General features: G+C 40.7%; 1 protein-coding gene across 2 annotated transcripts in view; it reads left to right on the top strand.

The window, feature by feature from the left end:
• The window catches only part of TMEM68 (transmembrane protein 68), a 704,547-nt gene that overhangs the window by 493,428 nt on the left and 183,499 nt on the right, over window positions 1–27,620 (top strand). For both annotated transcript variants that reach the window (XM_044065539.1, XM_044065541.1), the window contains exon 4: window positions 25,769–25,962. In XM_044065539.1, coding sequence (XP_043921474.1) covers window positions 25,769–25,962 — 194 coding nt within the window. The remainder of the gene's footprint in view (window positions 1–25,768; window positions 25,963–27,620) is intronic.

Below are 27,620 nucleotides of genomic sequence, written 5' to 3'. Positions count from 1 at the left end.
ACTGAAATGTTTAAATCTGCAGAGTTTATGTTTACAGTAAAAATAAGTAAACAATCAGGTTATGTAAAATTTGAAGTTTCTGGCCAACCAGTAACTGCTAATCTGATACATAAAGAATTATGATTTTGTAGTGTATACCAAGTTGAAGTAAAAGTATTCATTTTTTGTTAGGGTATGATAGATTATGCTTTCATGCTTGTGTCACAGCTTGTAAAAAGAAATTAACACAGGCTTTACAAGAATTTCATTATTTATTAATTTTATTTTATTTTATTTTACATTTGTTTACTGGGATAGTCTGAATGGATACATGTCCATTTTCAGCGGAGGCCCAAGGAGAAAAGCTCCAGACTTACAAACCGATAAAGACAAACAAGTTCCAGTATATGTCTAAGCATATAGTATCAAGATACAAGTTGCAGTCTCATATTTCAAGAAGATGAAGAATACAGTTTAAAAGCAAAAATATATACGTACATGTTACAATTTCTTTTGTCAGACTTAAATGTGCAGCTATATACAAAGTATCTACACACAAGATACAGTTTCTTTTTCAAACTTTTAATGAAGAGGTAGGTAGCAGTGTTTAATAATTGCAGGGATAGGATGGTAGATGAGGTTTTAGTCAGGGTTAGAGCAGGGACATAACCAGTGAGTTTTGAAATACTGGCTCAGATTTTATTTTGAAATGGTTAATTGAGGGGTTCAGAGTAAGGTCAGATGGGAGGGAATTCTAGATTTTACCTACTATATTTGCAAAGAGAGATTTTCCAGATAGGTTGTTAGCTTTAACAGATAGAACCAAAAGTTTTGTGGTGGAACAAAGTGGCCTTGCATTTTTGTAGGGATGGATAATGCTTTTATGCCATGATTTTATCAGTAAAATTATAGGTAAACATATAAAATCATTCATTCATGTATGTAGAGGATAATAATCATCAAGAATTGGCAATCGCTTCATACTTGTGGTACTTAGTATATTATAGCTATATCTAGGTCACTTGACACAAATGCTCCTTTGTTGATTTTCACAAGTAAGTTTTTGTTTTCCAGAAATTTTCAGAGATTAGATAAGATTGTATTCTAATGGTAGATTTTATATTCAGATTTTTTTTTTCCTGCAGGAGTTTAGTAATATGTCATCAGTAATTACCAAATTCTTTTAAGGGAAATATGAGTTAAATAGAACTAATTCATCCATTTATTAACTGATTAACTTTTCTACCTCTGTCCTTAATTAATCTAGTTACAGAAAGGTAAAAATAGTGGAAAATACATTAAAAATCGTGAAACAAAAGTAACAGGAGTAGTTGCAGAATTAAACGTGATGCCTCAGACAATGTTAAATGGCATGAATGATTCAGAGGAATGGTTTCTTAGGAAGTGTGAGACACTTTAGTGGTTAGAGTTCTGTTTCATATTCATACTGATCTAGGGACACCTTCATGTATTAAAACAAATTTAATGACGTAAAAATAAAGGTATCAGCAGTGAGTCTGGCATTTGATAGAGTATTAAGGCTGTGAGCTATAGTTCCTCAGGTACATCGTTTGATTCCCTCATCCCTCATTTGCTTACTATGTGACCTTGAATATATTACTTAACAAGACTTTGCTGTTAGATTGCCCTGAAAAGGAACTGTGTGTCCAGTGGCCTACCTGGTTAACAAATGGGTATTATTATCAAGAGGCAAAATTATTTTGTTTCCATTACCTTTTGATAGAATTCTATTATTTTAATGTTCAGTATGATATGTTTACATTTACCAGTCAGTTTTGACAACATGGCACAGTATGTATATGTGATTTTCACAATATATACAGTAAGGTATATCATTCTCATGATATGCACAGCATGTGCATATTGTGAAACAGATTTTGCAGCATGGCATCACAACTGACAGTACTCAGGTGTCAACATGAGAAGAGTTTGATTAAGTCATATTACTACCTTTGGAAACAAGTAGTAAAGAGTGTATACTAAAATTCAGAATACAAAAAAAATCAAGTTTCAAGGATGTGAGCTGTTTAATGATCAATGATCATGGAATATTGTAAATAAAAGGATACAAATAAGATGTTTCACTAATGGTACAAATGTCATAATTTTAATACAGGAAAGGATAAAAAGACAGAAATGTAGGTTATAGATTGATTTGTGTAAGTAGAATGAGAGCATATATATAGGGTAACAAATCAGTGGAAGTTAAATACTGATTTTTTTGACGTAAATTGATCAGAAAGGAGTGATGTTTTTATTCTCAGTGAGAACAAGGAGGATGTGTGAAATACAAGCACTGTACAGTTATTCCAGGTAGTAAAATGATATTAAAGATCTTTTGGGAACATCTTAGCATTTTGTAGATTTCTACATGCCAAAAGAGCTGATAGTTCAGCATGGGCATGAATAACCAATATGTTCCCAGATTGGGAAACAAGGTTGTTAAAAGGCTACTAGCTGTAGCAGTCATCATTCTAATTTAGCCTTTTTATGTGTAGGACATTATAATATGTATGCATATAGATGCATAGAGTGTGGGCTGCCACTCAAGCACTGAAGCCAGTAAGTGTGCTCCTAACTTAGTGTTCATTTTTTTCTGCACGTCATGTATGTCTTACAGAGTTATCTTTCAGTGCTAATGTAAAGGTGAAGTATCATAGTTACCTAGTAGAGCTGTGTTTCTGGTCTCTAATACTCTCTTTCCTGAGTGAATGAAAGTGTAATTCATAAATTAATAAGTTAGTTAAAGGGAGAACTGTTAACAGGGAAGAAAACTGAAATTTCATCTCTCAGAATGGATTACTGTATCTTATACATTGCCTGTAAGCAAACTGAGCTAGAAAATATGTTTGTGTTCTGTGATAAAGGAAGGTAGGCCAAAATGAATATTTGTGCTTATTTCACGATTGAGATAAGAAACAACAGTTGAGCTTTGTATGTAAAAGTTCCAGTATGAACAAAACACTGTCAAAAAAGTGTAATTAACTGACTGGCATTGTGCTTGTGACCTTGGATATAATCTTCTTCGTCTTCTTTCTGATTTTCCTGGTTAGGGGTCGCCACAGCCGATCATCTGTCCGCTCATGATTTGGCAGTGGAGTTTTACTGTGTTGAGTTGCCAGCCCGGCACCCAACCTTCCACAGACATACACGCACTCACGCCTAGGGCCAATTTAGAGTGTCCAATCCACCTACATGTCTTTGGGAGGTGGGAGGAAACCGGAGCACCCGGAGGAAACCCACGCGACCACAGGGAGGACATTCAGACTCCGCACAAAAGGCATCCCAGCCAAGGATCAAACAAGAGAACCTCTTGCTGTGAGGTGACAACACTAACCCCTGCATCACTGCAGCTGCCCCTAAGTACTGTGTAAATGGAAAACTACCATGTGTGTAATAATGGGAAACTTGCTCAGAGTTTAAGAACCTTCTGAATTGTAACAGTTTGAGTAGTCAATAAACGATGCATGATGCTGCTGTCAGCTTAAAAATATGAATTATGATGGGAGAATATTCCAAAAGGTACCACATAAGCTAAGAATCTCTTGTGTTTTAATTTATGAATTCCACCATGTTAAATTTGCATTTGTGTATTCTCGGTGGCTGCTAATTTTTTCTGGAACCAATAAAGCTTGTTGCCACAACATTATTTTATGTCTCAGTGAATTTATTGTAGATAGGACAGGATTATAAAGGTTTACACCCAGGTAACCTCAAAATGCCCTAATGTGCTTCTTAGTGCCTAGTCTAAGACAATTATTAATGCTTCTACCTTTTCTTTCTAGGGCCTCACAATTTTCTTTTTTACAGATCCTAAACAAGAGAATCTGATTCTTTAATTAGGATTTGGGACTAACATTGTTGGCCTGTTCCATTTGTTTGTTAATTCCCCTATCACCCACACCTCAAAAATTTGTACATTCCCCTTTACACAGCCTTTTCTGTTTTGCTCTGTTATTCTATAAAATTGTAAGTTAACCCTTTTCTCCTAGAATGGTCTTAATTTGGTGTTGAATTAAGCTTGTTCTGCAGGATGGATATTCTTTGTGTTTCACTGTTGCAGTCATTGCATTTGGGTTATCTGCTTGCAGGTAGCCCTCAGTCGGCCTGATTAACAAAATCTTGGGTCCTGCATTGGTTGCTGTCCCTTCTTCCATGACGTCAGGTCGTCAGAGGTATAAAACATGCAGCCGACACCATTACGTCAGTCTTTCTTGCCGTGCGGTGCCCGAAGCAGAAGCAGTTCGCAAGTGCCAGTCGGCCGACTCCTGAAATTTTCATTTTCGAGTTTCAGAACCAAAGTCTTCAACTAAAGCTAAGTACCCCATTGGGGAAACTTTTTCTTGCTCCTTACCAATGTCAAAGTGAATAATTGCATTACTTGTGGAAAGAAAATACCTCATAAAGATTTTAATTCGTACTGTATTCCTTGCCTAAGCCCTGACCACGACGTACCTTGCTGTCAGTTTTGTGCTTTATTTAATCAGCACACTATCCGTCGTCAGTATATTTTCGCCTGTAAATATTTTGGTTCTTGGTTTAATTATCCAGAAATGTCGTCGGTTAGCCATCCGACTACCGGGATTCCGAAAAAATGCAAAGATAAAGACAGAGACAGGCCGCTGAGGTCCAAAACTGCCAACAACGCTTCTCCTAAGCCAGTCGCAAGTCCACCGGTACTCAGTCATGCGCTTTTGCAGCCCCTGATACCCGCTACTTCTGATTCGCAGGCCTCTACTGAGACCCATTCGGAGTCCGGTATGCCACAAGATGCTTCAACTATGGAACATGTGGATGTCTCTACCTTGGATGGGTCCGGAGCCGCTGTGCAGGCACTGGCTTCTGAGGGTGTATTCAGGCCTACAGACTGATATTAAACAGATGCCTCCTTCTTTACTTAGGCCTAAATCTCGATCCATGCCTAAAAAAACTACGCCCAGGCCTCTATGCCTAAAAAACAAATGATAAGAATGGCTGAAGATCTAATAACGCTAATCAGGGGTAGCCAACCACCCCCTTCTAAGAGGCCTAGGACTGAAGTTGATTATGAATCTTCTGATCAGGATTTTGTTTTTTTCAGATTCTTCTGATGATCTGGATTTGCCCTTATCTATTTATGAAGATTCTGATGCAGAGGACTCCATTCCCTCTGCTTCCCCTCCTGAGGATTTTTCTTTTGGGGAAACCTTACATACTCTGAGGGAGCATTTCCACTGGGAAAGCCAGGATTTTTCTGATTCAAAAAAGAGGCTTAGGGATTTCCTTCTCCTACCTCAGCATAGGCCTTTAGCTGTTCCTCCTGTACTAGACATTGTTGATGATGCTTTTTCAGAATCTAGTTTGGCCCCCGATTCCCTACCTCCTGCTCCCAGAAAACCTGACAGATACTACAGGGTCCCTGAGTCCCACAAGTTCCTTTTTAAAAATCCTTTTGCAAATCCAGAGACTATTTCACAGGGGCCCAAGGGCATTAAGGCTTCTACTGCTAAAAATCCTACCCCTTCTGATAGAGACTCCAGGGCGCTGGATAGATGGGGTAAGAAGGTTTACACTTCTGCAACCTTGGCCATTAGGGCTTTAAACTGCCAGTTTCATATGTTACAGTATCAGCAACATGTTATTGGACTGCTTAAACAGAAAATGATGTTGATTCCTGACTGTGTGGAAAATAAAGAATTACAGGATTTAATGCATTCTGCTGAACAAGTTGGAAAACATACTTTGCAATGTTTTGTTTCATTAGAGGCCTCTTACAGGGCTGCTGGGTCTGTGCTCAGAAGGCATGCTTGGCTTAAGGAACAATCTTTGCCTGATCAGGTTAAAGCTAAATTGTTGGATGCTCCTTTAAATCAGGACTGCCTCTTTGGCAATAAGGCTGAGGAAGTTCTTAAAAAGATGGAAGATAAAGCTAAATCTATGCAAACTGTTAAATATTTTTTAGAAGTTCAGCCTCATAGATTTAGTAGGCACTGGCCCTCTAAGAATTGGTCCTTTCCTGCCCCTTCCAGTCTTTTCAAGCCAGACCCAGACACAGCAAAACCCCAGGTTTCAGTCCCAGGGGACACACAGAACTAAGCAGTGGGGGCCTTGACTTCCAAATCTGGGAATAATAAGACTCCCCCTATGGTAAACTGTCTCAATGACTTCCTTTTAAAATTTCCAAGCACTTATTAACTGACTGCCCCTTTTGGGGGGAAAGATTGCTCTTCATGCAAAGAATTGGGAAGTCCTTACCCAGGATAGATGGGTTTTAAATATAGTGTCCCAGGGATACAGATTTCACTTCCACATCTTGCCAACACCAAGCGGGTGGCCAGACCTACCCCCAAATCAGTGGGCAGAGGCCCCAAAACAAGTACTTTCTCTCTTAAGCATGGGGGCTATTCAACTGGTACCAGAAGAGGAAAAGACAAGGTTTGTACTCAAGACTTTTCCTGGTACCCAGAAAAGACAATTCATGGCATCCTATCCTGGACCTGTCTACTCTAAACACCTTTTTGGAGATTCCAAAATTCAAGATGCTGACTCTTCACCAATTACTTCCTATGGTAGGCAAAGATGCCTGGTTGGCAACACTAGATTTAAAAGAAGCATACCTGCACATCCCAATCAGGGAATCTTGCAGAAGATACCTATGCTTCAAAGCAGGCTACATGCATTATCAGTTCTCTGCACTGCCCTTTGGCTTCTCTACTGCGCCCAGGATATTCACAAAGTGCCTAGCTCCAGTTATTGCATTTTGCAGGCAAAGAAATATTCAAATATACCCATACCTGGACGATTGTCTAATTCAGGCAGAAAGCCAGGACATACTTTTGAATCATCTGGCCTTTGTGTAAAGGGTTCTAACTTGTCTGGGATACACCATAAATGAAAGGAAATCACACCTGGTACCATGTCAACAAATTATACTCCTGGGAGCAAGCTTGAATACAACTTCCCAGATGGCTTACCTCACACCAGAGAAACAAATTCATTTGACAACCTACTTCAAACAAGTGGCCACAAAGCAAGACAAATACTGCAAGCCTTGGGGTTCATGGCCTCCTGCATTCTTTTAATTCCATATGCAAGACTGCATATGAGGAAATGACCGTGTTATCTAAAAAGCCTATGGTGTCAACATTCTCCTGACTTAGAAACAATGATTTTTATCATACCTTGCCTACGCCTAGAGTTCCTTTGTTGGGCAAAGGCCTGCCACCAAAACAAGGGACTACCTTTCACACCACTCCCTGCCGACCAAACACTAACAGAAGCATCAGACTATGCATTGGGGGCACACCTGGCAGGGAAGTGTATTCAGGGCAAATGGAACCCAAGTCAAATGCACCTGCATATCAATCAAAAAGAAATGTTAGCTGTACAGAATGCTCTGCCAGCCTTCAAGGACCACATTCTTCCAAGACAATTAATGGTAAAGACAGACAACACCACAGTTATGTGGTACATAAACAAGCAGGGGGGTACACATTTTTACCCCCTCTGCAGACTAGCCATGGCATTGTGGAACACAGCCTTGAGCTACCAAGTGCACCTACAAGCTCAATTCCTGCCAAGAAAATTAAATACACTGGCAGACGGACTAAGCAGAAACCTCATGGACCCACACGAGTGGAAACTGGAACTAAGGATTTTCAACATGTTGACAAGCAAATGGGGGAGCCCAGATATGTACCTGTTTGCCTCTCCCCAAAACTACCAATTGGACAAATTTTTACAAGGACTCCCCACAAACAAGCCTGGAAAGTGGATTCTCTGTCCTTCAGCTGGAAAAACCTATCAGTCTATGCCTTCCCCCCTCTGCCTCTGCTCTCCAAAGTACTACTAAAAATCAAACAGGACAAACCAAGGATGATTTTGATTACTCCAGACTGGCCACGCCAACACTGGCTACCCCCTCCTGCGCAGTGTGTCATGGTTATCTCCATGGCACCTGCCTCAGACTCCTTCCCTGCTGTCTCAGCAGGAGAACCAGATTCTGCACCCTCAGCTTCTTACACTGAACCTTGCAGCCTGGCTAATTACCTAATCTCTCCTTTGCTATCCCTCAGCAAACCTGTGATGGATATCATTTTAGAGGCATGGAGGCCTAGTGCTAGAAAATCTTATGCTGAAAAATGGAAAAGATTCTGTGCCTGGAACCAGTCTCAAGGGATGAGCACAGCAGCGCCCAATTTACCTCAGATTTTACAATACTTAACTGAGATGCTTCACAAGGGCCTGTCTTTTTCCTCCATTAAAATCCACGCCTCAGCCATTTCAGCTCATTATAACACAGAACCTTCCCTCTTCTCTCATCCACTGCTTAAGTAGTTTTATCAGGGAGGCCAAAAACTTGAGATCACCCAGGAGAGCTCCAACCCCAGCCTGGGACCTTAACTTTGTCTTGGAGAAACTCACTCTACCTCCTTTCGAGCCAGCTGCTACTGCAGACTTAAAATTCATTTCTTGGAAAACGGCTTTCCTTTTAGCAATCACTTCAGCTAGAAGGGTATCTGAATTACAGACCCTTATGGCAGTGGAGCCTTTCATCATCTTTCATGCGGACAGGGTGTCCCTCAGAACCAATCCATCCTTCATGCCCAAGGTGGTATCCAGTGTGGCTCTTAATCAGTCCATTCATTTGCCAACCTTCTTTCCCAATCCACAGAATAAAGGGGAATGGATACTGCATTCTTTAGATGTGCACAGACAACTTAGATTCTACTTGGACAGGACTAAACCTCAAAAGAAATCTGAACAAATGGTAGCATTTGCTGCAGGTGCAGAGGGGAAGGCTATTTCAAAGCAAACCATTTCTAAATGGATAAGCCATTGCATTCATTTCTGCTATAAGCACCATGGAAAACCTATCCCCCAGGGGATCAGACCTCACTCCACCAGGGCTGCATCTAACTCTACAGCCTTTCTCAGAGGCATCCTTACCAGGGACACCCTAGAAGCTGCTACCTGGTGTTCTGTGCATACTTTCACCAAGCATTATAATTTGCCAATTTTCTCTAAATCCAGAGCTGGCTTTGTCACTGCAGTCTTGCAGGGCCTTATAACTGACCCTAATGCTATCTAAATTCCTCCTCCCAACCATAGCTTTGGGAATCTACGCAAATGTAATGACTGTAACAGTGAAACACGAAGAACATAGTACAGTTGTGTACACTTACCATAAATGTAGATATTCGAGTGTATTCACTGTTGCAGTCCTGGTTACCCTCCCTCCAGCCCCCTAATTTCTTTTGGGTATAACTCTACTTTCCTTTACTATGCTTAAAAGCCTTTTTGGTGTATTTTCTTTTTTGTTGGAGGTATATCTTTGTACTTTTATATTTAATTGCTTCCCATTAAGGGAGGCACCTGACATCTGGGGCAAGAAAAACTGACGTAATGGCGTCGGCTGCATGTTTTATACCCCTGATGACCTGACGTCATGGAAGAAGGGACAGCAACCAACGAAGGACCCAAGACTTTGTTAATCAGGCTGACTGAGGGCTGCTGCAAGCAGATAACCCAAATGTAATGACTGCAACAGTGAATACACTCGAACATCTACATTTATGGTAAGTGTACACAACTGTACTTTCTGAAAACACTTTGTTTCTTAACAGAAAGTCTTCTGTCTCTTGTTTATGTGGGTTTAATAGTGTCATCTACCCACACAACAGGCGTAAAGGTTAGATTTATTTTTCTATTAGTTCCTTGAAGAACTGTCATTAAGATAATTGCAAATGTCTACCCTTCTTTTCATTGTTTTACTACATTAATATAGTATATCTTTTTATACCTTCTCTTACCAGTCTGTAGCCATCCAGTTTACATTATTTAATTTTTCTACTATTTCAACTGTATCCTCCCCTTTACTCAAAAACGTTTCTATGGAAAAGACCTGCTTTCCTTTTCAGTTACACACCTGTTTTTGTATAAACAGGTCTGTTTCCTTGTGTTCCTATACAATGGGCATCACCACTTTTCATGTGCCTTGTAAGTTGGTGTAGTGTTGTTTGACACGTTCAGGTCATATTTTTCTCTTCTTCCCAAGTTTCTCTGGCAGTCCATAAGGGTGCCTACCATATAATAACTCCCAAGATGTGGAAAGTGTAGAGGCTTGTGCTATATCTCCAGTGGCATGCAGGTGGTGTAGTACTAAGTGGTCCAAGTTTTTACAGTTTCTTAGTAAGTTTTCTCAGCATGGATTTTCATACACTGAGGTTTTTACTTGCTTGTCATTAAAGCATTGACACAGTTGGTGCATTACTCTGGACATAAATGGAATCCTTTGGTCCCTGAGTATTTCCTTAGGTAAGACTAACTTCCTACCTACCTAGAGATTTAGCATGATCCTTAGAAGGAAGAATAGCTTCAAGATATTTAATTGTATAGTCTAAAATCACCAGATGTACTAAAACCAGTTGTTGGATTTTACTAATGGCCCAACAGTGTCCATAGCCAAACATTCAAGTAGCACTTCTGTGGTAGGTGTCAAAATCAATGGATTTTTAAAGATTGGGTGATGGTTGTTTTCTGGTATTCCAGCATCAATAGTAGAAGTTTTGAACTTCTTTCATCATTTCTAGACAGTAAAACCTTGCCGTGATTCATAATTTTAGTCTTGTACATTTATAAATTTCCTCCTAGTACACGACTATGTGATAACCTTATCACTCTGATGTTCATCGTGTTACACTGCTGCATTCATCACTCTTGGGTTATCCTGCCGTCAGGCGGTCCCACATTCGGCCCGAGTTCCAAAGTCTTGGTCCGGCGCCAGTTGCTGTCGCTTCTTCCCTGACGTCAGTGCGTCATGGGTATATAAGATGCATCCGACGCCATTTTCTTCAGTCTTTCTTGCCGCTCAGTGCCCGAAGCAGAAACAGTTCGCAAGTGCCGGTCGGCCAACTCCTGAGATTTTCAAATCGAATTTCAGACCGAAGTCTTCATACAGCTAAGTACCCCATTGGGGAACCTTTTCTTGCCTCAGTCCGATGTCAGAAAAAGTTAACAATTGTATTTCTTGTGGGAAGCAAATACCTCATAAGGACTTTCATTCTTTTTGTATTCCTTGCCTAGGCCCAGACCATGATGTCACAGGTTGTCGGTTTTGTGCTAGGTTTAATAAACGAACTATTAAATGTCGGTTTGATTTCGCCTGACATTATTTTGGTAGGAAATTTAATTATACCATGCCATCGGAGCAACCGACGACAGGAATGCATAAAAAAACGCAAAGATAAGCACAGGCAGCTGAAATCCAAACCGGACTCTGAGGCCGCTGCTAGGCCAGTCGCCGGTTCTCTGGTTTTCAGTGAGGCGCCTATGCAGCCCCTGACGACCGCTGATTTAGAACCCCAGGCGACATCCGATTCACAAGCGGAGATTACTAGGCCTCCACAACCTATACCTTTAGGCCCTTCCGACTCCATTCCTGAAGGAGATTCTGGTGCAGTTGAAACGCCTTCAGTTGCTGAAGGTGTCTTCAGACCGACTACACTCACTATTAAATCCTATGCAAAACTGAAAACTCCTTCAAAAACAAAGAAGACTGCACAGCAGTCTGCAGTACAAGGCCCTCATGCCTAGGAAACAGATGCTTAAGATGGCTGAAGACTTAATTACCCTAATCAGGGGTTCCCATCCCCCCTCCTGATAAAAGGCCAAGGCAGGAGGAGGACTACGCTTCCTCTGACCAGGTTTCAATTTCCTCAGACTCTTTTGAGGAACAGGAATATTCCTTTCCCCCTTATGAAGATTCTGATGCTGAAGAGTCAATCCCTTCTGCATCTCCCCCAGAAGACTACTCTTTTGGTGAAACCTTACATACTATGAGGGAACATTTCCACTGGGAAGGCCAGGATTATTCTGATTCTAAGAAAAGGCTCCGAGAGTTCCTTTTACTACCCCAGCACAGACCACTTGCAATTCCACCTGTTAGACATTGTGGATGATGTTTACTCAGAATCTAGCCTTAACCCAGATTTACCACCTCCTGCACCAGCCAAACCAGACAGATACTACAGAGTCCCTGACTCACACAAATTCCTCTATAAAAGCCCTGTTGCTGACCCAGAAACCATTTCTCATCGTCCCAAAGGGGTTAAAGCCTCTACTGCTAAAAATCCTGTGCCTTCTGAATGGGATTCTAGAGCACTAGACAGATGGGGAAAGAAAGTATATACCTCAGCTACTCTAGCTACGAGGGCCTTAAATTGTCAGTTTCACATGCTGAAATATCAACAATATCTGATGTCTCAATTAAAACAAAAAATGCTTGCACATACAGACCAGCCAGATTACAAGGAAATGCAAGATTTGTTGCATTCAACTGAACAAGTGGGAAAACATACTTTGCAATGTGGATTTGATTCATTGGAAGCTTCTTGTAGAGCAGCAGTAACAGGGTCTGTCATACGTAGGCATGCTTGGTTAAAAGAATAAACTTTAACTGATCATGTTAAAGCAAAGTTATTGGATGCCCCCTTACAGCAGGATGTTTTATTTGGTGTAAAAGCAGAAGAAGTTTTAAAGAAAATGGAGGATAAGGCAAAATCTATGCAGACGGTCAAGGATTTTTTACAGGTTCAACCTCCTCGTTTCAGCAGAAATTGGCCAACCAAGAACTGGTCCTTTCCAGCTTCTTCAGCAATAGGTGTTACTGCAACTGCTTGAATAAAACAACGAAATATACACCAGGATCTTTATTAAATAAAGCTTTCGGGTCTACACCCTTCATCAGTATAACGTAACATATAAAAAATCACCATTTAAATAGGAGAACATAAAGTCACATGCTTCAACCCAACCCACCTAACAATAAAAATTTAAAGCTACAATGAATCAATAAATATATACAAAGTAGCACATAAAAAAATCACATCTATAAAGCATATATATATTTTTATAAATAAACAATTTTATACTGTTTCATATGAAATCACATGCACCATACTTAAAAATTAATAATAATTAAAACTTAAACTTATAAAACTTCTCTCTGTCTTTTAGCCAGAACGGGCTTTAGACTAGCTGAATTATTTAGGCCTGGGGCTACATCAGCTTGAAGTCTAATAATCCATTCTAGTTCTTTCAATTCCAATAAATTATTAATGTCACCCTTCCTCAGACCTACCTCTACCTTACAAAGGACCCTAAATGTAAAAGTATGTCCCACACCTTCATGGTAAGGTAGAGGTAGGTCTGAGGAAGGGTGACATTAATAATTTATTGGAATTGAAAGAACTAGAATAGATTATTAGACTTCAAGCTGATGTAGCCCCAGGCCTAAATAATTCAGTTAGTCTAAAGCCCATTCTGGCTAAAAGACAGTTTTATAAGAAGTTTTATAAGTTTTATAAGTTTTATAAGTTTTATAAGTTTAAGTTTTAATTATTAATTATTAATTTTTAAGTATGGTGCATGTGATTTCATATGAAACAGTATAAAATTGTTTATTTGTAAAAATATATATGCTTTATAGACGTGATTTTTTTATGTGCTACGTTGTATATATTTATTGATTCATTGTAGCTTTAAATTTTTATTGTTAGGTGGGTTGGGTTGAAGCATGTGACTTTATGTTCTCCTATTTAAATGGTGATTTTTTATATGTTAAGTTATACTGATGAAGGGTGTAGACCCGAAAGCTTTATTTAATAAAGATCCTGGTGTATATTTCGTTCCTTTCCAGCTTCTGCCAGACCACAGAGGGGCAGATACAGACACCCAAGAGGCAGAGGCCAGCCACAAGGCTCTTACCAGCCTCGACAATGGAGTGCTACAACCCAAAAAGGAGGAGAAGACAGGTCTCACACTACCAGAAGACAAACACAATGACTTACCCCTCAAACTACCAATCAAAGCCCTCTTGGCAGCTCCTTTGGGGGGAAAACTAGCACTTTTTGCAAACAATTGGCACATCATCACAAAAGACAAATGGGTCCTAAATATTGTATCTCAAGGATACAGATTCCACTTTCTCACTTTGCCAAGGATAAAAGGAATGCCAAACCTGCCACCAAATCAATGGGCAGAGGCTCAAAAGCAAATTTCAGCTGTCATGGACATGAGAGCCATTCAACAGGTTCCTGCACAGGAGCAAGGACAAGGATTTTACTCAAGACTGTTTCTAGTTCCCCGAAAGGGCAAAGCCTGGAGACCCATTCTGGACCTCTCAGTTCTAAACACATACCTGGAAGTACCCAAATTCAAGATGCTAACACTACAGCAACTTCTTCCCATGCTGGGCAAGAAGGCTTGGCTAGTAACATTGGACCTCAAGGAGGCATACCTGCATGTTCCTATCAGACAAAATTGCAGAAGATACCTCCAATTTATTGCACTTTCAACCCATTACCAATTCTCTGCACTGGCTTCTCTACTGCGCCCAGGGTCTTCACAAAATGCCTGGCACCAGTAATTGCATACTGCAGACAAAGAGGCATTCAAATATATCCATACCTGGACGACTGCCTTATTCAAGCAGAAAGCAAGGACATTCTATTAAAGCATCTGGCGTTTGTCAAACACCTTCTAAGTTGTCTAGGGTACACAGTAAGCGAAAAGAAGTCAAAACTAGTGCCCTCACAAGACATAATATTCCTGGATGCCAGCTTAAATACAACGGCCCAGGTGGCTTACCTCACGCCAGACAAGCAAAGACAACTGACTCAATACTTCAAAATGATGGCAACAAAGACCCAACTCCCTGCAAGAAAAATTCTGCAGGCCTTGGGATTCATGGCATCTTGCATACTACTAATACCATTTGCAAAACTGCATATGAGGAAATTGCAATGGTATCTGAAAAGCGTTTGGTTTCAACACAGCCACAGCTTGGAAACAATAATTCCACTCATTCCCTGCCTTCAACAGGAGTTTCTATGGTGGGCTCAGGCATGTCACCTCAACAAGGGACAGCCTTTCACCTTACCCACAGCCAGGCAAACTATAACAACAGATGCATCAGATTACGCCTGGGGAGCACACATGGCAGGACAGTGTATTTAGGGCAAATGGTCTGCAAACCAAAGGCATCTACATATCAATCAAAAAGAGATGCTGGCTGTACAAAATGCCCTAACAGCTTTCAAGGACCTCTTACATCCAGGACAACTCCTAATAAAGACGGACAACACCACAGTGTTGTGGTACATAAGCAAGGGGGCACACACTCCTACCCCCTATGCAGACAAGCAGTGACCTTGTGGAACACAGCACTGACCTACCAAGTTCATCTACAAGAACAATTCCTGCCAGGAAAGAAAAACACACTGGCAGACGATCTAAGCAGAAACATCACAGATCCTCACGAGTGGAAACTAGATCCACAAGTATTCGCAATGGTAACTCAAAAATGGGGGAGCCCAGACATAGATCTGTTTGCTTCCCCCCAAAACTACCAAGGAAATTCTGCACAAGGACATACCACACACTAGCTTGGAAAGTGGACGCCCTCTCATTCAGTTGGAAAACATTGACAGTGTATGCCTTTCCTCCACTGCCTCTTCTGGCAAAGGTGCCGCTGAAAGCCAGATTAGAGAGGCCACAAATGATACTCATTGGTCCAGACTGGCCACGCCAACACTGGTATCCAGTACTAAGGAACATGGCTCAAGGCCCACCTTGGATTTTGCCTACAATTCCTCACCTGCTCATTCAACAAAACAATCAGATTCTATACAGCCAGCTCAAGACTTTAAATCTGGCTGCATGGCAAATTGCCTAAATAACCAATCAACGCTTCTCTCTAAAGCTGTGATGGACGTCATTCTGGAGGCCAGGAGGCCCAGCACCAGGAAAGTCTATTCAGACAAATGGAAAAGATTCTGCGCCTGGAACCAGGCTAAAGGCCAAAATCCCCTTGTCCCAAATATTCCTCAGATTCTTCAATATTTATGTTGCACAAAGGACTTTCCTTCTCATCTATTAAGATCCACGTCTCAGCTATTTCAGCTCAATACAACACTGATCCTCCTATATTTTCACATCCATTACTTAGACAGTTCCTCAGAGGGGCTAAGAACATAAGACCGCCCCGGAGAGCACCAACACCAACTTGGGATCTCAACTTTGTACTGGAAAAGCTTACACTTCCGCCCTTTGAACCAGCTTTCACTGCTGATCTACAGTTCCTATCATGGAAAACTGCCCTGCTGCTCGCAATAACTTCAGCACGAAGAGTCTCAGAACTACAGGCCCTAATGGCAGTGGAGCCTTTCATCATTTTTCATCAAGACAGAGTCTCTTTACGAACTAACCCTTCCTTTATGCCAAAGGTGGTACCCAGTGTGGCCCTAAACCAAACCATTCATTTGCCCACCTTTTATCCAAACCCCCAGAACAAAGGGGAAAGGCTCCTACACTCTTTGGACATTCACAGGCAATTACGTTACTACTTGGATAAAACTAAGGCTTTCAGAAAATCTGACCAGCTCTTTGTATCCTATGCTGCAGGATCTCAAGGAAAAGCTATCTCAAAACAGAACATTTCAAAATGGGTAGGACATTGTATCCGTTTCTGCTACACACACCATGGGAAATCTGTGCCTGGTAACATCAGGCCCCATTCCACCAGGGCTACAGCTGCATCAACAGCCTTCCTCAGAGGGGTACCAACCAAGGATATTTTGGAGGCTACAACTTGGAGTTCAGTGCACACCTTCACCAAACACTATCACTTACCTCTATACTCTAAAACCAGAGCTGGCTTTGCCACTGCAGTTCTGCAGGGCCTACTAGCCTCTCCAAACCCAGTTTAGTTCCACCACCCATCCTTTGCTTTGGGATTCAACCCAAGAGTGATGACTGCAGCAGTGTAACATGATGAACATAGTACAGTTTTCTACCTACCATAAATGTAGATGTTTGAGTGTTCACATTGCTGCAGTCCAGGTTACCCTCCCTCCATCCCCTCTGTACTAGCTGGACTTATCTATTCCTTTCTATCCTATACAAGCTCTGTGGTGTATTTGCTTGTGACTGAAGGTATTGTTTTATTTTTATATGTATATTTTTATATAGCAATATGTATTGCCTACCTATTGGGGCACCTGACATCTGGGGCAAGAAAAACTGAAGAAAATGGCGTCGGATGCATCTTGTATACCCCTGACGCACTGACGTCAGGGAAGAAGCGACAGCAACCGATGCCAGACCAAGACTTTGGAACTCGGGCCGACTGCGGGAACACCTGATGGCAGGATAACCCAAGAGTGATGACTGCAGCAGTGTGAACACTCGAACATCTACATTTATGGTAGGTACAAAACTGTACTTTTCTGAAAGGTTTTGGCACCACTAGTTGACATAACATTTCTTTTCTGACTCTACAGTAGATAATTTTGAAACTCAAAGTATGGGTAAGACGTGAGAACATTTCATCCAGCTTCTTCCTGTACAAGTCTAGCTGCATTTCTCTTGTGCTGCTGGAAGTGTATTTATCTCATTGTGCCTTTATAAAATGTAACCAGCATACGTGGAGGTCAGCCATCTCTGAAGTTTCATCAGTCTGTCATGAGGTAGAAGACACCGTCTCCTCTCCTATTAACTATGGGATCTTGGTTTCAATGTGTAAATTGTTTAAGAAAAACAACTTGTACCAATACTCTTAAGTGTCAGTTGCTGTCCTTACCTTATTCATTTTTTCATATCCCTTTTCTTGTTGAACCAGATACATAGAGCCCTCCTTCTTCTGTTTAATGTATTTTGGTTCAAGAATAGTACCACTAGGGCTCTGTTCAAGGTTTTCTTGTCTTTCATAGGTTCATAGGTAGGTACTAGACTATCTGCCCAAGGGCATTTATAAGCCTAGCCATAGTGTGTCTGCTTTCGCCGCCCCATTGATTAACCAGTCCTCTGCCAAACAGAGCCAATGAAGTGATCCCAGGGATGTATTTCTGTTACCCATCCACTCATCAAGGTTTCTCTTGAAGAGTGTTAGTGAGGGGGTCTGCCCGATGTAATTTGGAATTTTGTTCCAAAGCATGGGGAGTCTCTGTGACAGGAATCTATCCTTCCAGCATGTTCTATTTATTGTTGTGACGAGGTTTAGTTCACTAGAGCGCATGGCTCACAGTGACTTGGATTTCTTTAGGTGGAGCTGTCCATCAATTCTAAGTTGGACATGGCTTTGTAAGTCAGGCAGAGATCACCTCTGAGTAAACGATATGCCACTGAGTACAGCCGGAGTTTTTTCAGTCGGGCTGCATAGGACATATGTTTGAGACCAGTAATCCTGTCTAATGAGTGACGAGTAGAGGGGCACTATAACCTCTTTATTTCTAGATGCGAACCCTTTAGTAATTGTAATTAGATGGGCCACATAGAATGATTTCCTAACTACATTGGCAATATGATTGTCAAAGGAGAGATTACGATCTACCTGGGTCCCCAGATCTCTTATTACCTCTTCTGTATTAAGGGGGCTGCCACCTATGTGGTAATTCGTGGGTGTTTTGTTTTTCCCAAACGGTATGACCATGCATTTTTAGGCATTTAGCTTGAAGCCATGACTTTGACACCAGGTGTCCGTCTCAGTAAGGCCCTTTTGGAGGATGTCCGTGTCAGCCGGAGAGTCAGTTATGGTTCCCAGTTTGCAGGCATCGGCAAACTTGGTTAGCCATAGTCCTCCTGTGTTTGCCTGTACTTCTGAGAAGTATATGCAGAACAGTAAGGGTCCCAGGACCGAGCCTTGCAGGACACTACTTGTGACTGGTTTAGAGTCGGACCTGGAGCCCGCTATTCTTACTGTGTGAGTTCTGTCTGTAAGCCAGTTGGCAACCCATCTCGTGACATAGGGGTTTATGTTCAGGCTGGTGAGTTTTTCTGTAATACACGAGTGGGGGAATGGCGTCGAAAGCCTTGGCGAGGTCAAGGTAGGCTGTGTGAACCACCATTCCCTCGTCTGTGGCTGTGGTGACTGTCTCGAAGAAGTCAACCAGGTTTAGTAGGCATGATCTGCCCTTAACAAAGCCAAACTGGGTCGGGTCAATTGTTTGGAGGTTCCCATTGTCTTTGTTAATGAGTTCCATGACGATGCACTCCATAGCCTTGCAGACCAGGCTAGCCAGGCTTATGGGGTAATAGTTACCAGGGTCCATTGTGGCCCCTCCATTGTGGAGAGGAATAACCATTGCTGTGCACCATTCTATGGCCACATAGCCTGTGGAGAGGCTGAGGTTGAACAGCGTGTTTAGGTGGTGTAGTTCATGCATGATGCAGCCTGGGACACCATCTGGTCCCATTGACGCTGTGTTTCTGGCTTTTGAAAGGGCTGTTTTCACTTGTGTGTCTGTGATTTTTGGGACACTACACTTTTCCGGTATTGTTGTGGGCACTTTTGGAGGTGAGAAATTTGCACTGAATCTATCTGCCAGGATGTTGGCAATATCAGTAGGTTCAGTATATTTTGTGCTATTTTCAGTGCATATATGCAAGTTGCCACTTAGATTCTTAGCATAGCTAAAGAAGGCTTTGTGGTTATCTTTTGAATCCTTGGCTATTTTTCTTTCGAAGTTAGCCTTGGATGATTTCATGAGGGACCTTAGTTTCTTACTGATACTGATCAAGGATGTCTTTCCTTCTTGGGATTTGCTTTTTTTCTGAACTAGTTTCCTCCTTCTATTGTATAGCCTGTTTATTGCAGGGGTCCACCAAACTGGTTTCCTTCTCTTAGAGGAGTGAGTTTTGATTTTGCTAGATAAGGCATGATCCATGCATCCTTGTAGGTGCTCATAGAGTGCATTTCTAAAGGTTTCTGCATTTTGGGCAGCATTATCCTTTAGCATGGGGGCTGTGAAACTTACCACCACTGTTTTAAATAAGGTGAAGTTTGCTTTAGAAAAGTTTTTTACTGTGGTTTCCTTAGTAGGAGGTGGTGGTGGGGTGTGGACATCAGAGTGATTAGTTTATGGTCTGATCTAACCAGTGACGGGTTGACCTCAGGTGTGAAACACCTGTCGCCCATGTTGGTGATGACCAGGTCCAATATGTTTTCACCTCTGGTAGGGGAGTTTACCAGCTGATCCAGGGTGTTTGAGTTGATGAATTCCAGGAAGCGCTGGGCCTGGGAATTTGTACTCAAGTAGTTTTCCCAGTGAATGGTAGGGTAATTGAAATCGCCCAATATCAGGGTGTTCAGTAGGACCTTCATGTTTTTCAGTGTCTCCAGAAAGGTGGAGTGGTGGTCCTGGGTCATGGAGGGTGATCTGTAGCAGGCCACGATTTGCATTGCAGATTTGCCCAATGTTAGTTGCACAAGGATGATCTCAGAGGTATCATGCTGCGCCACTAACCTGGAGGTGTAGGTATCCCTGATGAATATGGATGCACCCCCTCCTTACCTCCTTTTGTGTTTCGGTCTGTGTTCTGTGGTCAAAACATGTGGTATGAGTTGTAGCCCAGTAGTGCTGGGGTGCTCTCTGGAGCCTTGAACCAGGTTTCGGTTACTGCACAGATGTCAACATTCTCCATACTGAGGAGTGCTTCGAGCACGTGCATTTTGAGATTTAAACTCTTGGCGTTGAGTAGCATAACCTTCAGTTTTTTGTTAATTGTGCTGTTTATGGAGGTGGGTTTTGACTTTTGAGCATTGCCTAAAAAAGGCACTATGGGGGCAGCAAGAGCCTTGGCCAGTATTCGAAAGCCTAGGGGTGACAGGTGCAAGCCGTCTCTTGTGAAGCAATGCGGCTTGTCGAGCATGTCGTCCCAGGCTAACAGACACTGGATCCCCTTTGAATGACACCAAAAGCTTAGCCAATTGTTGAAATTGATCATGTTTTCTTTATACTGAGGTATCATTCTTGTTGAGGGCAGGATGCTACTCAGGGTCAGGGTCATAACAGCCTGGGCTACATGATCAGAGAGCTCTTTCATGTCTCTCTTCATGTAGTCCAGGGAGGTATGTCTCAGGTCATTCACACCAACATGAACAATGACAACTTGTTCTGGAGTGACCTGAGTGCTTGTGTTATGTGGCGGATTCTGGCTCCCGACAGGCAGCTAACAGTAACCTTCTGCTTGTCCAGCCTAGTGAGTGGAACGTCAGTGTGCCTGACTATAGAATCACCTATTACTAGTGTATTAGGTATGTTATTTTGCCTTAAGGGCTGTGATTGTGTGGCACACTGATTTTGTGTTTTATGTGTTGTCTGGTTTGTGACGGGAAGTGCAGGTTGTTTGGGTCTCTGCTTTGGAGGTCTCTGATGCTTTTGCAGATTTTTATTTAGAGCCTCCGAGTATGATTTTGTGTATTTATGTGTATTTTTTGCCAATGCTGTTTTAGTAGGTCTGTGTGTGGCTGGAGTTTTGGTGCAAGTGTTAACCTTCTCCTCTTGACTGTCTGTTCCAGTCTTGGGTGGAGACAGCTTAGCTTCCAGTTTGGCTGTATAATTGCATCTTTCGCATATGTTAGTGTTTTGTGGTAGGAGGAGAGGGTTGTCTGTGTACATGAGGTAGTTGTAATTTTGCCTCAGGATACCCAGATTCACCAGCTGGACTGAAGAGTGTACCTGAAGTTGCCCTTTGGTCATGCCTGAATAGTAGGGTGAGCTTCAGTATGCACTAAATTCTCAGTTGTGTTTCCTTACAATGTCCAACCTATGTCTCAGAGTAACTGTGCACACCAACACTTTGTTTACTTTTCTTCTGTAGATTGTTGTCCCTCTGTAAAGTATTTATCTTCAGTTTCATTTTTTTCCTTTATTATATATGCTTGTTGCCTGAAGCCTTCTCTTATTTGACATTTCAGTTATTTAAAGTTTCTGCCTTGCACTGATAGAAATGGGTTTAAAACTCGGACCAGGTACTTAATTGATGTTGTCTTTGCCACTTGCCTCAACTGTTGGGTTTATCAGATCAGACTTTATCCAATGCACTCCTCTCTACCCATAATTCCCCCTCTGGCATCACAGTTCCTCGGATCTCATTTGCTGCCATTCCAGTCAGAGAAGATTCCAAGTCTCAGCACTTTGTAGGTGTCTTCTAGTGAAGATGGTACTTTTTGTTTATTGCTTCTTTGTCCCATTGGCTAAGATCAGTATATGTCAATATTTTTCCTCAGTAGAATATTTTTTGGCTAGAGTAGCTTTTGGGTCTGTACTAAGTAGAACTTTCAATGCAATTAAATGCCTCTTGGTGTTCCTGCCCTTTTCTTCTTCCCCTTTAATTAACATTTTTTTTTCTTTCTGCCTACACATTTTTTTCTAAAAGTAATGGTTTGTACTTTTAGTGCCTTTTTGACTTAGTGCTGCCCAGACAAATCTAGTTCCACTTGCTCAGACCTCACTTAAAGAAACAACTCATTCTTATAGTTCCCCATCTGAATTTTCTCTTACCTATCTGGCCAGCCTCATCTGGATCTACAGCATCTTAGGCTGACAACATAATTTCTCCAGCTATGTTAATGGCCAAAGACCCTACCTTATCCCAGTGTGTGATCCACATTTCGTCAGCATCTCAAAAACTGTTCACTCGTAAGGTCTGTGAAGATTGGGTAGAGATGGGTGAAGGCTGCCAGCATAGCCAAATAGAAGTTGATACATAATTCTGGCATTTGTAAATACAAATGTAAAATACAGGCTTGTTTTTTAAATAAAAGAAAAATACTGTAAAATGTTGAACTTCAAGATTGTAGCAACATTGTCATCTGCTGTAAGGAAAACTAAATCAAGCATTTCACATCTGTTCTTTGAAATTAAAATCATGTCTTGTATGTTCTTTTGATCTCCAGAGCTCAAAGTCATTATGACTGGACTAGCACATTCTTACTGTTGTTTTAAGGCTAAAGTTAATTACCAGAATTTACATGGGGAATGTCCTTTATTGCTTTAAGTATAAAAGAATGTAAATACAGTTTCTGTGTGGCCTGGGAACCAGGAGAGTGTCAAAATGATGTAATGTGTATACTGGGAAACCTAAGTGTCCAAAAACATGATGTAATCTGGGAGAGCCCAGCATAAATGTTTGTTAATGATTTTAAAAACTATTGCTCAGAGAGAGACTGTGAGCATTTTGATCTTGGACATCTAACTCAGCACTGCCTGTTGTCATAAGTAAGTAATCTTAGAAGTGTGTTTTCTTGTAGAAATAGCTAGGACTATAAAGATTAGACTAAGTGTTTTTCTGTTATGTCAGAACTGTGCTACTGAATTAGTTTAAGTTTCTGTGTGATCTCTAGAGCTCTTGAATAGCACTGTGGTGTAGTAGTATTGTCTTGTGTTTTTAGTATTTAATATTAAATATATTTAAACCCTTTTCAACTGTGGCTGGTTTATGTAGAGATAAGTTAAGCTGTAGAGTAAATTGCATATTTATAGAGTTTATTGTACAAAGCCACTATAATAAGCCTTAAGACTGTTTAATCACACTTACCATTGGATAATAATATTGCACAGTAATAATTGGACACCCTTTTAAGGGCCTTTGGGTAGCTGATAATTATTAGCTGGTGGTGGCAGGAATTACTACTGTATAGTCTGGGTATAGGGACACAGCTGGAGAATCTGTGTCAGCCTTTCCCAGGAATGTCTGTGAAATTGTATAAATACTTATCTCAAAGTGTGTGTGTCAGCTACTTGGGCAGGGACACAAAGCACTGGTTGGACAGAGAGGGCACTGGAGGTTTATTTGACAGCTAGGCTGAGATCTGGACCCTATAGCTGTGCCAGTGGAGAGTCTTATTGGGGACCTGGAGAGCAAGGGAGCAACCAGCCCCAGACTGACTGTGATCTCTGTGTGCACTGAAGGGAAATTGCACTTTACTGTGTGTATTTGTTATCCTTTCTCCTATATGAGACACCCTCTCTGGTGTTAGTGGTGAGGATTGAGGCTCCTCGGTTTCTGGGCCAGGGCACGAGCATCACAAGGTCTACAAAAGATAAGTGGAAATATGTATCCTTATAGGTAAATGAAAGGCTTTAGATCCCTTTTCTGCTCCTAGTGTGGCACTCTTACAGTTTTTATCAAAGTTATATGATGATTGCTGTTGGAGTTATTCTGTGATCAAAGTATAACTGGCATCCGTTTCTAATTTCCACACTGCTTTTCACCACTATTCTCTGGTAAATCACAAGTTATGCAAGGCCTTTTTGAAAGGAGCCTTTTTGCATCATCCAGTAAAACACCCTGCCTCTCCTGATGACCTTATGTGCTAGAATCCTTAAGTAGAAAACCTTTTGAGCCATACATCTGAAATCCCTGTCTTGGAAGACACTATTTTTGGTAGCCAATCACTTCTTCTAATAGAATTTCAGAGTTACATACCCTGATTTCCACTTGTCCATATCTGATTTTTTCACAAAGACAGAGTCTGTCTAAAAACAAATCTTTCCCTTGTTCCCAAAATAACATCAGTGACTATAAACCAGCCATTGACTGCCTGTGCTCTTCCCTGATCATTTAATCAAGGAAAAGTATCTTCTGCACACGTTGAAAGTGCATAGACACCTTTGATTTTACCTTCATATAACCAAATCAGTTAAGAAAGATTGTCAATTACTTATATCATTTGCTTCCAACAGACCAGGTCAGAAGGTAACCATACAAGATGGCTTTTAAATTGTATATCTTTTGCATACTTCAAGAAACAGAACATCGCCAACAAAATGTCAAGTTCACTCCAAAAGGTTTGATTCTTTTTCCAGTTTCTTTTCAGGAAGTCTTTACTAGATCAAATCTGTGCTGCAACTTGGTCTGTACTGCATACCTTTGCCATGCACTACAAGCTAAATATTTATAGATCCAGGGCCTTCTTTGGATTTGCAATTCTCAGAAGTGTCATGTCATGATGCCACCTGAGAATTTAGGTAGCTTGAGATTCTGTGTCTAGTCAGACTGGACAGACAGGAAGAAATAGGATACAGACGTTATGTTTTTACCATAATGCTGGATCCTTTTCATCTTTGCCCATCTGATACATCTCTCTCTCTCTCTCCTTCCTTCCCCCATCCAAGCTTTCACATTTTTGGAGAGACCTGCCATACCAACGTGAAGCTCTACAATCCCTTCCCTTTTCATGTCAGTATGTTATACTCTTCTGGTTCTTTAGTTTTAGTCAATAAACTTAATCTGAAGGCAGATGGATGGCATAAGGGAGTGATGGGAAAGACATTTTTCTCAAGAGCTTGAGGCAAGGATCACTAGTTCATGGCTGGATTGGATGCAGAAAGCGGCTTGTGTCTCATTTGTCATATTGAACAGACTAGGAAGAAAATGATCCCATGTTATGGTAATACATAACTTCCGTTTATCCCCCACAGAAACTGGAATGTGTTTTGACATTTCCTGTTATCATATTATTTTTGGCCTGGGTTACTGCTGCAAATGCTCTTTGGACCATTTAATGTACCTAGTTAGCAAATAAAATGCATAAATATGCAGTGTATGTATATACATAAAGTGCATGCGCACATAGTACATATAGCCATCTGTGTTCATAGCTTCTTGTGTTTTTTAGTGAGATCTTTTACTAGTATAAAAAGTTCTGTAATCACCAGCAATGAAGGAGGGCCCTCTTAACTGTTTGTGCTAGTCTTGGTGTAGGCTTGTGTGTCATGCTTGCTGATTTTGGTGTGCAAAACTACTACAGCATGTATCATCCTGTTATTCAGAAATTGTTAGATTTCCTACACTAAGGACTTGAACACATTGTAGTCTGTATTTGTCTTCAGGTCTACTGAGCCATTTAGTTTTTAAAGTTTTGTGTGTGTGTGTCTTTTTAGAATATGTGGTACTGCAAACAAAACAAACAAAAAATAAATAAATGTAAAATCCTTTTTTGTAGGTTTTCACTTGCTGCTTGAAGTGTTCAGTATTAAGCATGGCCCCCGGGAAGAATGTGTTAAAGCCCTCAGGAATGGTCATTTGTTAGGAATTTCCCCTGGAGGTGTGCGGGAAGCCCTCTTTAGTGATGAAAGCTACAGACTCATGTGGGGAAACAGAAGAGGATTTGCTCAGGTGGCAATTGATGCAAAAGTGGTAAGTTAGTTTTATGCAGTTTTTTTATAGGTAGAAAATATTAAATAGTCTTATTTTCTGCTGTGCCCATTGATTGTCATGTTTTAATTCTTTTCATACAGGGATTTCTGTTACTCTCTCTGAGCATGCTGCAGAGATATGGGAGGTAGATTGCACTTAGATTCAGTATACTATAGAAATCATTCTTGTGTCCATTTAATTTTTAATTAGATTGATGATGTTTATAGAATTCTTAAAAGTAATTCAGTCTTTTAAAAGTATTATTAATATCTGAGCTGATGGCATACACTGGAAATTACTTTTTTATTTTTTAAATAAGAAACATCTTTATTGAATTTTCACTTATGACATAGGCAAGCTTCCATTTATATAAATGAAACAAACCATACTGACGTATTTTCAGTTGCAAACTGTATACGTTACAACAATCATTGTTGATCAAACATTACATAGCTCATTCAATTCCTGTCTTCCCTTAAACCTCATTCCTTCTCCAAAACATTATTCTGCATGTAGTGATCCCACATTTCCCATGTTTTTCTATGAAATTTGCTCCTACCCTTTTCTAATGATCCTACTTCCAGTTCTTTTATCTCTGTCACTGTATTCACTGTTACTGGTATGTTTGGTTTATAGTTTGGTTTCCATTTTCTAGTAACTGCTTTTTTGTCAGCCACCAGAATTAAAATCAGCAAGGTTTTACTATGTCTACCAGAATTCTGATTCTGTATCACGGTTAAAAAAATCATTTCCATAGTTACATCAATTTGTTCACCCAGTATTTCTGACAGAATAGTCTGCAGATAATTTTTAAAGTCTTCATCACCAAAAGAAAACAAAATAAACACAAAGAAAAACAAAAAAGCCAAACTTTTCTACCACCACCAATTTATTACAGATCTGGTACCTCAGCAGTTCGCCTTTCCAGGATCCTGAGAAGGGAAACTGCAGAGGTACCAGATCAGTAATAATTCTTAAAGTCTACCAACTCATTACACTCCCAAAAATATGTTCCCAGTTGCCTCTTTCTTCACCATCACACCTTCTTCACTATCACACCTCCAACATTTGTAGTCTACCTGAGGAAAAAATTCTTTGGAATCTGCTTGGGGTATAAAAGTACCTATGGAAATGCTTCCAAGCAAAGATCCGAAGTCTTTTACACTTCTTGCATGTATGGCAGCTATATATATATATATATATATATATATATATATATATATATTGTTAATGGTTAAGGTGTTTGCCTTATAAACACAAGGTGTGGGGTTTGAGTCTCACAAGGGATAATTGGCTAGGCTTAAAATGGCTCACAAGAGCAGTTAGCTTAGTACTAATCTATGAACCTATGAACATATATATATATATATATATATATATATATATATATATATATATATATGGTTCCCCTTCACAATCTCGAATTACTGAATGCTCGAAATTCAGTAACTCGAGACTGTAAAGTCAAAAACCCATAAGCACGAATCTGCATAAGCATGAATTCAAATATCTCAAATTTGCGCTTATGCATGTCAGTTACGGGATGGGAAGTGTGTGAGTCGGGATGTTTTAAACAAGTGAAGGTAAGTGAGTGTACGTGTGTGTTTTGTAAGTTGTGTGTGTGTGGGTTAGGGTAGGGAGGTGGGAGTATGAGTGTG

Source organism: Protopterus annectens, chromosome 3.part0 (assembly GCF_019279795.1).
Source record: "Protopterus annectens isolate FY-2018-M chromosome 3.part0, PAN1.0, whole genome shotgun sequence".
In the NCBI taxonomy this organism is placed as follows: Eukaryota; Metazoa; Chordata; order Ceratodontiformes; family Protopteridae; genus Protopterus; species Protopterus annectens.
The sequence above is the reverse complement of the archived record's forward strand: the minus strand, read 5'-3'. Positions and strand labels throughout refer to the sequence as shown.